This window comes from Anolis sagrei, chromosome 2, assembly GCF_037176765.1.
Source record: "Anolis sagrei isolate rAnoSag1 chromosome 2, rAnoSag1.mat, whole genome shotgun sequence".
Lineage (NCBI taxonomy): Eukaryota > Metazoa > Chordata > Lepidosauria > Squamata > Dactyloidae > Anolis > Anolis sagrei.
In genome coordinates, this window is record NC_090022.1 from 148,038,872 (window position 1) to 148,055,467 (window position 16,596).

Sequence of the window (16,596 nt, forward strand, 5' to 3'; positions counted from 1 at the left end):
AATGCTAGGAGTTCCTTATTCTGGAAAGGCACACTGGAACAACCATGTTTTCAAGCTCCTCCTAAAGATAGCTAGCGATGGGACCTGCCTGATGTCCTTAGGGAGAGAGTTCCAGAGTTGAGGGGCCACCACCGAGAAGGCCCTATCCCTCGTCCCCACCAGTTGCGCTTGTGATGCCAGTGGGACTGTCAGCAGGGCCTCTCCAGATGAACGAAGAGATCGTGTGGGTTTGTACACAGAGATGCGGTCACGTAGGTAGGCGGGTCCCAAACCGTTTAGGGCTTTGTAGGTAAGCACCTGCACCTTGAATTGGGACCGGAAAATGAAAGGCAGCCAGTGGAGCTCCTTAAACAGGAGGGTTGACTTCTCTCTGTAAGGTGCACCAGTTAACAACCTGGCCAACGACCGATGGACCAATTGAAATTTCCGGCCCGTTTTCAAGGGCAGCCCCACGTAGACATGCTGACACATGTCTTCATTATATCCTAGTCAGATTACTATAATCTATGAGAGGATGACTTTAAAAATTGTTTAGAAACTTTAGCATGCTGCAGCTAGACTATTAACTTCAGCTTGTTATAGTGAGTGTATAACACCCCATACTGAAACAACTTCACTGGCTACCAGTCTATTTCTGGAGACAATTCAAGGTGCTGGTTTTGACCCATATGGCTTAGGTCCAGATTATTTGGGAGCCTTATCTTCTCATATGTGCCTGTCCAAATTTTAAATTTTTGTGAGGAGAGCTTTCTCTCCTTCCCACCCCACTCCCAGACTTGGTTGGTGGCGATGTAGGAGAGAGCCTTCTCGGTGGCTGCTCCTATGTTTTGGAACTCTCTGTTGTGTTTTCATAGGCAGCCAAGGACTGATTTTTAAAAACTGACCACAGTGCAGTGATATATAACTGGGTGTGCTGCTTTCATGTATGTTGTGTATTTTAAGTCTTTTAATTGTTTTACATTTATAAATAGTGTTGTAATGGAATGTATTTTAATACACTGAAACTTTGTTTTTACTTCATGCTGTAACAGCTTTCTTTTAATTCATGCTGCAAGATGCTTTGAATCCCATTCAGGGGAAAAGCAGGTTATAAATCAAAGAAATAAATTTTTTAAAAACCCTAAATGAGCTTACAGTATGCCTCGCCAATTCTCTTCCATCCATTTTCATTAACTTTGCAATAGTGCCATTAAACATGGGCCGAATTAGAAATTGATGGAGTGGTGAGTCATCTGAATTGACCCTCTTCTAAGTACACCCCATTGATGCTCTGACATCCCTGCATCTTTATTTTTGTACTGCATAGTCGTGAAGCCCACGCAATGCCTGAATTATTATTCGCAAGGTGTCAGCAGTGCAGCAAACCAAGCTGAGCTCACGAGCCCAGGAGAGCTCATGGCAGCTGATGCCTGAAAAAATTAATAAATAAAAAGTCCAGCCGCTAACAGCGGGAAGAGCTTGCTCCAGACACCCCCAGGGTTGCATTTGGATTTCTGAGAACAGTATGGGGTTTGGCCTTTATAAACACACTGTTAAGCACTACCTATGTCACATCCCTCCACATACGACATCACTTCTAAAACTGTCTCCATCTTAGATCTGGTTCTAACATACAGCACTAGCATGTGCTATAGGCCTTCTAGGATTGCATCAGTTGGTGGGACACATGTTTGAATGTTCATCCGTGCAAGGAAACTAATGTTTTTATCCAACTCTTTGTCTGTAATGCTAACATTTATGAAGATGAGAATTTATATATGACCTGATAAGAATCTGGGCCGTTAAGCTTCACTCCAAAGTGATATAGGCCAATGTCAGTTGATAGCATCCTATAGGGAATAACAGGACCTGAGTGAATGCCTTGCATTTAGAGATGGGAGGTAATTCTCCTCCTAAAATAAGCAACTTGGGTCCAAACACCTAGTCATCTTCAAGGTGCTGAGTTCACTCGGAGAATAACATGAGGAAGTCCTACAGGAATTTTTGACCACCCACAACTAGCCAGAAAAAAATATTTTTCAAATCTCTGTTAGGAAGCCTAAATTGACAATCAATAAAGTTTTAATTTAATTTTTGTTATGAATAATAAGCACTCTTTGTTTAAGCTGTAATCTCAGTTACAGCTTTGATATTTTATTTTTTAAATTCAGTGTTTGACAATATGAAGGAAATGTGCAACATTATCCAAAGGCATTAGTGAGTGGCGGTTTTCATGTCCATTGCCCAGAGGGTTTTGATCTGAATTTCAAGGGATGTTTCTGAGCTTTTGTGTCCTGGTTCCCAAATACATTCAGCACATTGAACAGCTCTTTCAATGTCCAAATTACTCAATTGAAATGGGAAGTATTAGTTTCTCTTCCCAAGGATGTTAAAGGACCTGGTGAAAATTGCAGTCATTGAGCTTCATATGTTTGCACTTCACATCAATTGAAAATTTAGCCAGAGTCCCTGTGTATCAGATATAGAGATGGGAAAGCCCAGAAAAAAAATCCAGAAAAATTGAGGGGAAAACACCCCCTCCCACCTTTTTTCGCCCCAAAGTCACTTTTTCTGGAAAAAATGAAAAGTGTGTAGAATATGTTATTTTACAATGATAAACAGTATATCTATGATATAACATTCAAACTATATAACCTAAAGATCTTAATGAAATATTTCTGAGACTTTTGTTACTATACACTTTTTCCATTTTTTTTGAGGAAAAAAAAACTTTGGAAAAATTGGGGGAAAAAACCCTGTTGGGTTGCTTTATGTTTTCCAAGCTGTATGGCCATGTTCCAGAAGCATTCTCTCCTGATGTTTCACCCACATCTATGGCAGAGGATGCCTGCTATAGATGCAGGTGAAACATCAGGAGAGAATGCTTCTGGAACATAGCCACACAGCCAGGAAAATTCATAGCAACCCAGTGAAAGCATTTGACAATAGAAAACCCCTGTTTTTTCTCAATTTTTTCATTTTTCAGGGGCCACCACCGAGAAGGCTCTGTCTCTTGTCCCCACTAGTCACGCTTGCGAGGGGGGATAGGATTGAGAGCAGGCTCTCCCTGGATGATCTTAACCTCCAGGATGGCTCATAGAGGGAGATACGTTTGGATGGGTAAGCTGGGCCAGGACTGTTTAGGGCTTTATAGGCTAACACCAACACTTTGAATTTTGCTAGATAGCAGACTGGCAGCCAGTGCATCTGGAAATGTTATTGATTCAACATACAAATCCACTTCTAGGCTTAAAATGTGTGTGTGTGTTATGTATGTTTAGAAGAGTGATCCAAACTTTGACCTTCCAGACGCTTTGGACTTCTTGCTTGCTGGATAAGCTGGCTAATATGGGGTGAAGTCCAAAACAATAGTTTAGAACATTCAACAGTGCAATGAGAAGCGGCAATCTTTCAAAAATAGTAACTGGTTCTTCTGGAGGCTTATAGGAGAAGGAATACATTTATCTACAGTTATAGTTTAGATAGCCTTGCCAGCAGTAGCTAGACTGACAAGAGACGGAGAGGGGGAACAGGGAAGAGCTACAGGACCTGGCAGGAAACAGGCTGACACATGCTGTGTGCTTCTCAGTTTTTCTGTATTAAATACACTCACTATCCCATCTTATCACTGGGGTGCACTCTTGTTCTCTGTTTGTGGTACACTCTGTTATTTGCCTTGATTGCAGGCTGAAATTCTATGAAATTTAGGCTCGAGAGAAATCGCATTTGCCGAGGCCTCTATTTTCAACTCAGCATCACTTCCTTACTCTTCCTACCATCCTCTTTGTTATAACAAGACATTTTTTTCATTTAATCTTTAAAGTGCCCTGTGAATTGTCGTCTGTAACAATGATAGTAACTGAGCAGGGGTTGCTCACCCCAACTCTGCCACAGGCATTGTGAAGATAGTAGTCATGTGCAATTCGGGACTTACCTTGATCTGCTTCATGTCCTGACTTTCGGTGGGGCCCGCGATCTGTTTTTGTCTGAGCTTCCCAAAATCGGGAGGTCAGTTTTTTTGTTTTTGCTCTCGTTATAGCGGGGGGGGGGACGGGGGACGACTCCACTGGTAGGCCCAAGGTGCCTAGGCCCAGACCTGGCAGGGCCTGGTCTGGTCACGTAGCTCCTTACTTGCCGCTAGCTGCAGTCCCTGTCCAGCCTGGGCTCGCAGACCCAAAGCACTGGGCTGCCTGCAGCCCAGCACCAAGTAAGGAGTGCTCCTTACTCTGTACTCAGCTGCAGGTCCTGCCAGGCCCTATGCAATCCATCTGAAGTGCTGGCCTGCTTGCCTGCCTGCCTTTTGTATCGATTGCATTTTCGTTTCAGGAGGGCCCTTTCCATTTTGTGCCATCCAAATAGACGGAACAAAATGGAAACATGAATGAAACGAATGGGACAAATGTTGGGCCCATGCCTAGAAGATAGTCCTCCACACAGAATTTGGCTGAGCATTGTTAATCCATACACATTGGGAAGTGGTCTGTTAAAATGGATTAATCTTCTTAAGATCAACTGCTTTTCCCAGATTTACAGATTCTGGTTCAAACTCTTTCCTGCCCCTCCTCCTGTGTTTGATACCATGGGAACTGGACCTTTAACAGGATCATAAATACTGGTCAATATTCTGAACCATAAATCTAAACTGATCCTTATCCTCTTTTCCTGTGAAACAACAGTCGTCTGCTGTCAGACCTTTCTAATGCCTCAACAAAAGAATGGGATTTTTTAATCCTAGTTTCAGAAGCAGAAGGAAGAAACCCTTTCGTGTGTGGGTATGTGTATGGCAGTGTGTGTATGTGTGTGTTTTCTTTTCTTTTGGAGGGAAATCCATTTATATCTTGTTTCAGTGAAGCCTCTAAAGGTTAAACTTACTGCAGGTGTGTGTTGTCAAGTGGACTGTACTTATGGCAACTCTTATGGCAAAAGCCTAAAAAATAGGGCTTTTTTAGGCAAAAATACTCAGGTAGTTTAGTGAAGTCCTTCCTTTGAAATTTAGCCTATATCGGCAGGTATTTTGTTAGTAGTCTTCTATCCAAATACTACCCAGGTCTGATCCTGCTTATCTTCCAAGTTTAGACAGGATCTGGTGTCTTTAGGTGGCAGTAGTAAGGTAAAAGTTTTCCCTTGACATTAAGTCCAGTCATGTCTGACTCTGGGGTTTGGTGCTCACCTCCATTTCTAAGCTGAAGAGCTGGTGTTGTCCATAGATACCTCTAAGGTCATGTGGCCAGCATGACTGCATGGAGCGCCATTACCTTCCCGCTGGATCGGTACCTACTGATCTACTCACATTTGCATGTTTTCGAACTGCTAGGTTGGCAGAAGCGGGGCCTAACATCAGGAGCTCACCCTGCTCCCTGGATTCGGATCACCAACCTTTTGGTCAGTAAGTTCAGCAGCTCAGCGGTTTAACCCACTGCGCCACCGGGGGCTCCTAGGTGGCAGTAGGCAGTGTTTATAACACTCAGTTCAGAATCAGGTACAGCACCGAGTAGCACAGTGCTTCTACACAGGGAAGCACTATCCTGCAGCTGGCCATATACTATATCTTGGCTTACTGTTCAGCTACTGAAGCCACACTCTCATTGGGCCATTCAGTGGCTGGGGAAGAGCAAAGGGGATTGGAGAGACATCTGGCTATACCACTGTAACAAAATGATCATCCACTGGAGTCTATCAGGATCCTCTAATACTCTCAATGAATGATACAAATAATTTTGCATCAGATTATGGGGATATAGATAAGTGAGTCTCTGATCCTATTTTCCACTAGACACTGAATGGTTATAGAGTGATAATACTGTGGTAAGGTCTGGGGGACATAGGGATGAAGAAAATACTAATTTACACAATGAGAAAAAAACCAACCAACCAACCAAACAACAAACAAAAAATGACATATGTACACTTAAGCTAGCCTTATGCCAGCCTCCCTCAGTTCTTTGCTCTAGCCAGTATTTCTGATCCCATTGCTAAATCTACTGCTTATCTTGCTCTGAGACAAATCATGACTATGATGAGCAGTGCTAAACACACACCCTCTACTTTTCCTGGGATCATTCCTACCTTGGCAAAGTTGTTAATGAGTGTGTAGGTAAAGGAGGCTTTTTCAGATGCTGGAACCCATGAAGTCAGCAGCAAACAAGAATATATCATATACCGATATTTATGAGGTTCACCACTTCTACAAGGGTTAGGGGACAGTATCCCACAATAGTGGAAAAACATCAAAATTAGAAATGCTACTTCTTTAACCTGAAGGAACACCTCTCTAGGAATTTCTAGATCATCTAGCAGAATTCTATCCAAATAAACATTAAACGTAAAAATATGGAGGGCTGACTGTACTATCTCATGGATAAGGTTAATTATAAGAGAAAACATCCCAGGAAAGAAAGGACAAAAGAAACCATTGGACTTCCCACCTAGCTTTTGCATACAAGCATGTAAGCGAGCCTCCAAGATCAGCACACGCTGCTGGAGCTCCTCGTAGTCATAGGCACCCATCTCCTCCTGGATTTGTAGCAGGTTCCCAGAAAGGTTCCTCACTTCCTCTTTGAGCTGCACAATGGTCCGGGTATCTGACTTGTATTGGTCCAGCACAGGGATAAGTGGCATCAGTTCTGTCATCTTGTCCTTGAGTTCCTGTCAGTGGGGAAAGAAAAATCCATTAAAGGGTAAGAACACCTCAACACTTGCTGCGTCATTCACAAGCATTCGTATTATTGGAGTCGAGGTGATGATGTTGATTTGCATTTGCAGACTGACTTGGCACAAAAAGTCAGTGCGGCTCACATCTCCTGAGAACAAAAGGAAATGCTGCAGCATCACCAAATCATTGCTCTTGCTGATATTATTATTACTACTACTATTACTATTTTAGATCCTAATTCTATATTCTACATTTCTATATTTTGCTACATCTCTGGAGACCATTCCCTGATCAGCAATGAATCCCACTGGGTAACCTTGAGCAAGCCTCACTCAGCTTCAGAGGAAGATAGTAGCAAAACACTTTTGACCAATTTTGCCAAGAAAACTCCATTATAGTTTTGCTTCAAGGTTGCTGAAGGTTGGAAATAACTTGAAGACGCACAACAACATTGACAAGTTAATTAGTTCCAGAACCCTCCTAATGGAGATTCAAATCGGAATATCAACAAGAGTGTTCCAAAGAGTATCAGGTTATTTCAATCTGCATCGATGCTCTCTAGTTGGTCTCTTGATGCATACTGGGATCTACTAATACAAATCAGCAGTCTTCAACCCCTGGAGGGCCATCCGCTTCCCTTAGGACAGTGGTTCTCAACCTGTGAGTCCTCAGGTGTTTTGGTCTACAACTCCCAGAAATCCCAGCCAGTTTACCAGCTATTATGATTTCTGGTAGGCCAAAACATCTGGGGACCCACAGATTGAGAACCACTGCCTTAGGCAGTGGTCCTAATGCACAAGATTCCTCATTGCACATTGGTCCCAACAGACCAGATGTGAAACCATCAATTTGCTTGTGTTCCAATGTACAATTGTTGAAGAGTGCAATAGTCACTTTGCTGACTCGCTTTCATAGTAATGTCAAGGCAGCCTTTTACTGAATACAGACATTGCAAACTGCTAAAATTCTAGATGTCCACTTAGAAAGATTCATATCCAATGTTGAACTTCATCCCATTAATTTTGGCCAACATTCCTAATCACAGCCAGTGGGGCATAACTTCACATATCCATATCTTAGTAGCAGAGGCCCAGTGAAATCCTGCCAGTTAATTGCAAAGATGCATAACTGGGCACCAAACAGAGAACTCTGCTTCACAATAGGCACAAATACTATTTGGGACCTAAAGAATATTGGTCTCTCCCATAGCAACCCAACAAGCACTGTGATGTCGTAAGTGCCCAGTTCTCTTTCCTGCATTTTTAAGTCCACTTATGTCGATGTCAATCACAAAAAGAATGCCAGACTTTGTTTATTCATTGCCTTTTCCCAGGTTTGGGACTCATCCCAAATCAAATAAATGACAAATCCAATAGATTATAATATATTAAAAATATAAAAAATATTAAAATAATTTAAAACCCAATGTAAAGAGAGAATAGCAGTACAGTTTAAAACAACACAAAAGCTTCTTATAGCTCTTTCTTTAAAAGCCTGCTATTTTAAAAGCCTATTTGAATAAACAAAATCTTTGCCTACCGAAGATAACAAGGCACAAGTCATTCTGGTTTTCTAAAGGATGGAATTCCAAAGTCTAGGGACATCTACCAAGAAGGCACTTAAAAACTTAGCTTTCAAGGAATGGGGGACATATTTCAACTTGAAGGCCAAATTTATTTTAGAGATATTCTCAGGGATCACACACCAGCAATTGATGGACCAAAAGGGTGGTATGAAAGTTACCATCATGTTGTCCTTTAAAGCTCTTACTTGCAGTAACTAAGCCTTAGGAGCCGCATTGTACTCCTTTAGAACAATGCAAAAGTTAGAAAACCACCTGATGATGCTGACATGAGAAATCACTTGTGGTTATCTAGGAAAGTTTAGAGGTCTTGATGGAGCCCCTTGCATTATGACAACATTAAAAACAAATAATAATCAGAGACTCTTTGAATTTTTCTTTCTCTCTGCAAGGTGTGAGTAGGATAGTAATTTAGAACACACACAAAAAGAGGAGAGAAGAGAAGAAGACAAAACAAAGTGAGTAAAAACTATCAGTGCTAATTTACAGTGACTCAAACAACAGAAATCAGAATTATTTATTTATTTATTTATTTATATTTCTTTACTATACTTATACCCTGCTCTTCTCACCCCAAAGGGGACTCAAAGTGGCTTACAATTTGGCCACTTCAGTACCACATAACAGCACAATGTATAAAACATCATATTAAAACAATATACAAATAAACATATAAATACAATAAAACTGTTAAAACAGTTAAAAACATAATCCTAAACTCGTGGTCATGTTTTATGTTGCTGAATTCATGTCTGTTCTGTATAGCACTATTGCCCTATTCCCTGAACACCTGGTTTCACAGCTAGGATTTAACTTTTTTTCCTAAAGAGCAAGAGGGAGGGGACCAATCTATTATCATTGGGGCGGGAGTTCTATAGCCAAGGGGCCACCACTGAGAAGGCCCTGTCTCTCGTCCCCATTAGTTGTGCTTGTAAAGGGGGTGGCATTGAAAGCAGAGCCTCCCCGATGGATCTTAACACTCTGACTGTTTCATAGGGAGAGATACGTAAGGCAGAGTGTAATTTGTCTATTTCATATCCTCTGACATTTTACTGATGAAAATCAGAACATAAATGACTATACCACATCTGGGTGAAGCTAAGATTGTCAGACAATTATTAATGAGAAACTGGGCTGCTAAAGTTTGCTTTTGCCTCCATCTACCACTCCTCCCTAAATTAAATGAGTGCAAGGCACTTTTGCACTTTGAGCTCAGTTTGAAGCAACTAAAGTAAGTTTGAATAGAAAGGAAAAAGCAAAAGGGGGGAGAGAAAAAGAGACATTTAAAAAGCAGTGAAAAATACGATGACAGGGGATTCATTGGGAGTGTCCCTGCAAAGCCAGGATGGTTAAGGGGTGTGCTATTAGCCTTTCTCAGCTTCAGAGTATTTACAAGAGAGATTCCACTGCTGCCTTGAAGACTGAGACATTAACATGAAATCTGGTATGCATTTTCAGAAAGCAATTCTATGGTTGAACAAAGCCCAGTTTGACTCTCACAGCCTTTCCTAAAGGATGCAGAAAACTGGTAAAATGACAAAGAAATGAAAAGGCCAGCATAATGTCATACCTTACTTGAAGACAGAGCTATTGAAATAAGATCCGCCGTGGCTGAATAGAATTTTTGGAATGAGAAAACTCCCCCGAGAACAGAAATATTACAACAAAATTTAGGATGCATCTTTACAACACTGTGTCCGTAAAAAAGATGGAAATCAAATTTATTCATTGTACAAAGAAACATGCCCTTCCTACTGTAGTTGTCGAGGCAGTAATATCAATAAAAATGAAAACATCAATAATCCAATTAAAACAAGCACAAAGGGGATCAAAACAGCAGAAGAAAAATATTGGTAAAGTAATAATGAACTGATAGCTGAACAGCATGAGAAATTTGAAAACGATCCAAAATAATTCCATGTAGTAAAAATCAATTCATTTACTAGAACAAGGAAGTTTTCAATTGGCAATGGAGCATAAGCAATGAAGGAGACAGTAAAACTTCTTGGGCAGAGAACGCCACATATTGCACTCAGTCTTGGTCACCCCAATGTTCTAGACTTCGTTTTCCAGGAGGTACTAACAAATGTTGTTAGTAGGGGAGAGTTGAAGTCCAAAACATCTAGAGCAGACATTCCCAAACTCTAATCCTCCAGGTGTTTTGTACTTTAACCCTCAGAAGCCTTATCTGACATTCTCAAGGATTCTGGGGGCTGAAATCCAAAACACCTGGAAGACTAGAGTTTGGAAAACACTCATCCTATACAACATGCTCTAAAGTTAATTCTTACACTCAATTTATAGATCGGGGTTAAAGTCGTGTGCTAATGTGAAGCTATTTAATGGAAAACACATGCCACCATAGATACTACTAAAAAATAGCAATGGTTGAGCTAAGAGCCTGAAATGAAGGGTGAAATCACAGAAAATTTAAAGCAAAAAAAGCAGTTGCTTGTCTGTATGTGTATGTATATGTGAGCCAACAAGTCAATTGCTGACTTATGGTGACCCCAAGAATTTCATAGGTTTTTCTTAGACAGTGAGCACTCACAGGTGATTTGGCCAGTTACTTCTTCTGAAATATAGTCTACAGCTCTTGGCATTCTCTGGCAGTCCTTCATCTAAGTACTGAACAGACCTGACCTTACTTAGCTCCCAAAACCTGATGGGATCTGATGCATTCAAGTTATTCCAGTTACCCCAACCAAGGATGCTCCAGTCTTTCTTGTGATCCCTTCTGTCCTCTAGCAAAGGGCTTCTTAAATTCTTTCCCACTAATGACCCCTTTCTATCAGAGACATTTTTTCATGACCCCTTTTGGCCTGAGAATTTTTTTATGTGACTCTGGATTTATAGGTATATAAAATAGGTCTAAAATCAAACATTTACTGATAATAAATCAGCATTGCAGGGCTTGCTAAAGGAGGCTGGTTTTCCTTTATGTGGAGTACAGCTGAAGCATTTTATGCAGAGTCCGCTATGAACAATACATTTTATGCAGAGTCCACTATGAACAATAAAGATTTGTGTAAATATTGTGAGTTCCCCCAAAGAGATAGGGCAGAATACAAATAAATTATTATTATTTGAAACACAAGATGAGTCCACAGCAGACAAGATCACTCTGCTGGCTGTTGCATTAGATCACACATCGGACTGTGTGATGTATTGGCGAATAATGCATGCAGATCCCAGTAAGGTGGCCTTTTGCAGCTGGCAGATGGTCATCTTGTCAGAGCCGATTGCGTTTATGTGCAGGCCAAGACCTTTAGGCACTGCACCCAGTATGCCAATCACCACTGGGACCACCTTGACTGGCTTGTGCCAGAGTCTTTGCAGTTTGATCTTTAAGTCCTCATATCATGTTGTTGTTGTTATTGTGAGGGTCGAATGAAAAGTAATGCTTCCACCTTCGTAACTCCTCAACAGATGGCAGTACTGGTATGCGGCAGGTACTAGCTTGTTCACTAGACTCTCCTCTACAGTTCCATTTTGGTGGGAAGCCTTAGCATTGAATGGTTCTGTTGGTAAAGTGTGAAGTATGGAACCCTACGCAGACGGTTGGTCAATGAGACTTATGCAACGTGCAGTCATTGAATTCTTGACAGCAGAAGGTGTCACCCCAAAGGAGATTTATCAGAGAATGCTAGCTGTTTATGGTGATTGTGTTGATGTGAGTATTGTCTGTCATTGGGCGAATAAGTTTAAAGATGCTGAGGTGAGAACATCTGACTTGCGTGACAAACAAAGAGTTGGGCGTCCTGTGACAGCAACCACCAAGTTTACCAGCAAAAGGTTGACAGATTGATTCAGGATGATTGTTGTATCACTCTGAGAGAAATTTCAAGCACAATCAGCATTTCACAAGAACGTGTGGGTCACATTATTGTTTTGCTTGGCTATCGGAAGATCTGTGCACGATGGGTTGCAAAAACAGTGTGTCGACTTCTTCTGTGACGGCTTCAGAAAACTTGCTCATTGTTGGCAGAAATGTATCCAATTGTCTGGTGATTATGTGGAAAAGTGAAGAGTGGTAGCTGAAGAGCACATTCTAAGGATTATTTCTACGTTTGATTTATTAAAATATTCCCAATCAAACCCAAGTAATGAAGGTGGAGGCATTACTTTCCATTCAACCCTCGTATTATATCTAGTTCAGAAACCTTTTACTGTTGCCAAATTTTTCGGGACCCAACACTGAGCTAAGGGGACCCAATTTGTGGTCAGGACCTACAATTTAAGGAGTACTCTAGCATACACACAGCCCATTATATGTCATCCACATGACCTTGCATGTCTCCCCAGTTATTCAATGCATACCACTGTCCCTGAAAACATCTCTAATACAGTTTTATGACCTATCCATTCACGACTTCCTTCACTCATAACACTACACACTAGTCCACCCAGTCACCTTATACACCTACAAAGCTCTTTTATATTTATATATCCCTGGACTTTGCTGTCTCGTCCTTCTTTATCCTCCCACTGTTCTCCAGCATCCCTCTTCTTCTCTCCTGCATCACTATTTCCCAGACTTTTCATCTCAGCATTACTATTCAATCCAGACTTCACATGCTTCTGTTGCATTCGCCCTCTGCTGGCAGGAAGAGGAAATACAATCAGAGGGCCTGCCTGTGGCTTTGATGCTAAGTGGCTGTGACTGTTTGGCTATTAAAGTTGGAGCTTTGAAGTTTTTTTGTACTTTCAAAATGTTCAACACGTCTGTATGGCTCAAAGAGAGAGGGAGAGAGAGAAAAGAGAGAGAAACTAGTTTAGACCTCTAGTAAAAAGTGTTGCACTAATGTATTCTCAAATAGATGCCTAAAACTCCTTGAACATTGCTTTACTAATTTAACAACAGAAACTCTCTGAAAAGATCTGAGGCAAAACTTCATGTGTGGTGAAACACAAGACTTTTGGTCTGTCTCATTTCAATAGAATGAGGCAGCATTTAATTCCAGTCTGAAAATAGTGTGTGTTTGTGTGTGTGTGTACACTTCGATCCTTGGGGAATATGTGCTTGCATTAGACAGGATTGTATTGTCAAAGGCTTTCATGGCCAAAATCACTGGGTTGTTGGAGGTTTTTCGGGCTATATGGCCATGTTCTGGAGGCATTCTCTCCTGACGTTTCGCCTGCATCTATTTCAAGCATCCTCACTACCTCTGAGGATGCTTGCCATAGATGCAGGCGAAACATCAGGAGAGAATGCCTCTAGAACATGGCCATATAGCCCAAAAAAACCTCCAACAACCCTTAGACAGGACTGTCTGACAACAGTTACCAATGGTCAATGTAAACTCATATAATGCAGATTGAAAATTGAACTGGATTATATGAGTGTACGCTAGCATATAATCCAGTTCAACGTAGCTAATTCTGCATGCAGAAACTGGATTATATGTCATTGCAGAAGGGGACTGAGAGAACCTTGGCTTCAGCTACCCTCAGACTTTGGAAAGACCTACCAGAAGGGATTTGATAACTGGATTATCCAGGCACCCGCATAAGATGGACTGAGAAGCACTGGGGGTTGTATGCATTGAGGAGTATATGTGTCTATCAAAGATAGCGGGTGAGTGGCCTTCCCAGCTGTTGTTGGATCATAACTCCTGAAAGCCTTAGCCAGCATAGCCAATATTTTAGGATAGTGGATATTGAAGTCTAGCTTCATCTGCTTCCCATTCTATTCTATAAGAAAATCCTCCTCATAACAAAGAGCTCAACTTGTAACAGGGACATCTCAGCCACATTATTCCCAATATGACCTCACCAATCATTTTCTGTAAGCATCATCTACATCGGGGGTCATCAAACTTTTTAAACAGAGGGCCAGGTCACAGTCCCTCAAACTGTTGGAGGGACGGATTATAATTTGAAAAAAAACATGAATGAATTCCTATGCACACTGCCCATATCTTATTTGTAGTTCAAAGACCACTCAAAAACAATACAATAATCAAAATGAAGACCAATTTTAACAAATATAAACTTTTGGTATTTCAATGGGAAGTGTGGGCCTGCTTTTGGCTGATGAGATAGGATTGTTGTTGTTATTGTTGTTGTTGTTGTTGTTGTGTGCTTTCAAGTTGTTTCAGACTTAGGTTGACCCTGAGCAAGGGCCGAGTAAATGACCTTGGAGGGCCATATCTGCCCCCACCCCGGGCCATAGTTTGAGGACCCCTGATCTACATTATTGTGGTAAAAATAAATTTGTACAACTGAATAAATAGTACCAGTGCAGATCCACAGATAGTGGCCACTCCTTAAGTCCTGGATGTGAAATTGAATCATGAATGAAAATTAAAACAGGAGATACCAGGAGTCATCAAGAACATTTCAGTCCCCACTTGGGATTGACCATGCTAGTTGGAGGATACTGTGTGCCACAGTACTAATTCTCCCACACATTGGTATTCCATTTTTTTAAAAGAGGGGTGAAAGATGCATGAGAGGTGAGCTATACTATGGCAAAATGGCCCTAACAGGTGCATAAAAATGCTAGCTGCAGACATCAACCTTGAACTTCTGTGCTACAAAAATGATGCAGCATCAGTTGGCCTCTCTTTCTACCCACGCATGGAGAAAAAAAAGTATTCTCTCTTTCACCTTCTCCTAATGAAGATCAAAGTGCTTGTACGTTGTTTACCGCCAACTCATTAATGATGACAAAGCTCCTGGAATACTATTAGGGGCCACTTTCAACAAGCACAAGGCGCATCAGATAATAACACGTTAATAATAATTATGAGGCTTAGCTAACTCTGCTCATTCCAAGTACTTTCAAGTACATTTAATTGCTCACTACAGCCTTGTATATTATTTTTCTGGACAGCGAATGATGCTTAAGCAAGGAATCTGCAGTTCCAAAGGGTAACAGAGGGCAAGATCCAAATGTAGGCACACATAAAAAGGAGGCCAACTGAAATAGAAAAAGCTTAAATGAGTCAAAACTACAAACATTGCATTGATTTTGAGGGGTCTGTATGAAGTTGGAAGATCCTAAGTCCTACCATTGAACTAGAATAGACCCAAAAAATTAGATTTCCTATTGTTGACTTACCAGTCAGTAGATGATACTGTTTGGAGCCACCACAATTCCAGAAGCCCCATGCTTTTAACTGTCACATAACTAGCTAACCACTGTCATCCCCCATCAGTTACTGTGTATGAAGTTCTCTGACCTCAGTGAGCTATGGTTCTGTGACAACAGTGAATAACAATCTAGTGGTGGTTGCCAGTGAGGAGGTAACCAGACTGAAGGATGAGCTAGATATGACTCTGTCTCCTTCTCTGATGGTCACCTATAGACACCTATTTTTTATATTTTTATAGGAGCTATCTGAGGTGCTGAATCCCATGGCCTAAAGAAGTGCAACATATTGGATAGGTCCTGAATCTGTTCTAGGTTTTAGCCTGATCTAAAACCTAGAGCAGATTCAGCACTCAATTGGCAGAAGCCACTAGCCTGTGGAGCATCATAGAGTTAGAAGAGATTACCAGGGCCATCCAGTCCAGCCCCATTCTGCTCTGCAGGAAAACACAATCAAAGCACTCCCAACTGATGAAAAGACCAAAGAAGGTGGGAGTTAAAGATCCCTTCTCGGACAACCACATCCCGATCTTGCAGAAAGGAACTACTAAACAAAAATTGAGATAAAAAGATGTCCCCTGCAGTTCTCATGTACTACTTCCACTCTGAGAGTTCAGATTTCTGCAAAGAGGCAATGGCTCAGTACTTCTCCAGAATGACTTCAGTCTGCAATGTCAGTCATAGAATCATAAAATCCTAGAGTTGGAAGAGACCTCATGGGCCATCCAGTCCAACCTCCTGTCAATAAGCAGGAACATTGCATTCAAAGCAGCCCCAACCAATGGTCATACAGCCTCTGTTTAAAAGCCTCCAAAGAAGGAGTCTCCACCACACTCCAGGGCGGAGAGTTCCACTGCTGAACAGCTCTCACAGTTAGGAAGTTCTTCCTAATGTTCAAGTGGAATCTCCTTTCCTGAAGTTTGAAGCCACTGTTTCACATCCTAGGGCCCTTCTACATGGCCCTATATCCCAGAAGGTCAAGGAAGAAAATCCCACAATATCTGCTTTGAACTGGGTTATCTGAATCCACACTCAGATAATGTGGGATTTTCTGCCTTGATGTTCTGGGATATAGGGCTGTGTGGAAGTCTCCAGGACAGCAGAAAACAAGCCTGCTCCTTCTTCTCTATGACTTCCCCTCACATAGTCACCCAGCTTGAACTATATATACAGTTCTCTCCTCCAGTCTCAGTAGCAAAAGGTGCAATAAATCACCTTTGGGATACAAAGGTGTATAGTTGGGGATAAGGAGAGCCAATGTGATATTTAAAGGATTGGACTGAGACT

At 41.4% G+C, this 16,596-nt stretch overlaps 1 protein-coding gene across 3 annotated transcripts in view; it reads right to left on the reverse strand.

Moving 5' to 3' along the window:
- Positions 1-16,596, reverse strand: part of OLFM2 (olfactomedin 2) — a 275,804-nt gene that overhangs the window by 18,867 nt on the left and 240,341 nt on the right. For all 3 annotated transcript variants that reach the window (XM_060763838.2, XM_060763837.2, XM_060763836.2), the window contains exon 4: positions 6,405-6,624. In XM_060763838.2, the coding sequence (XP_060619821.2) occupies positions 6,405-6,624 (220 nt within the window). The remainder of the gene's footprint in view (positions 1-6,404; positions 6,625-16,596) is intronic.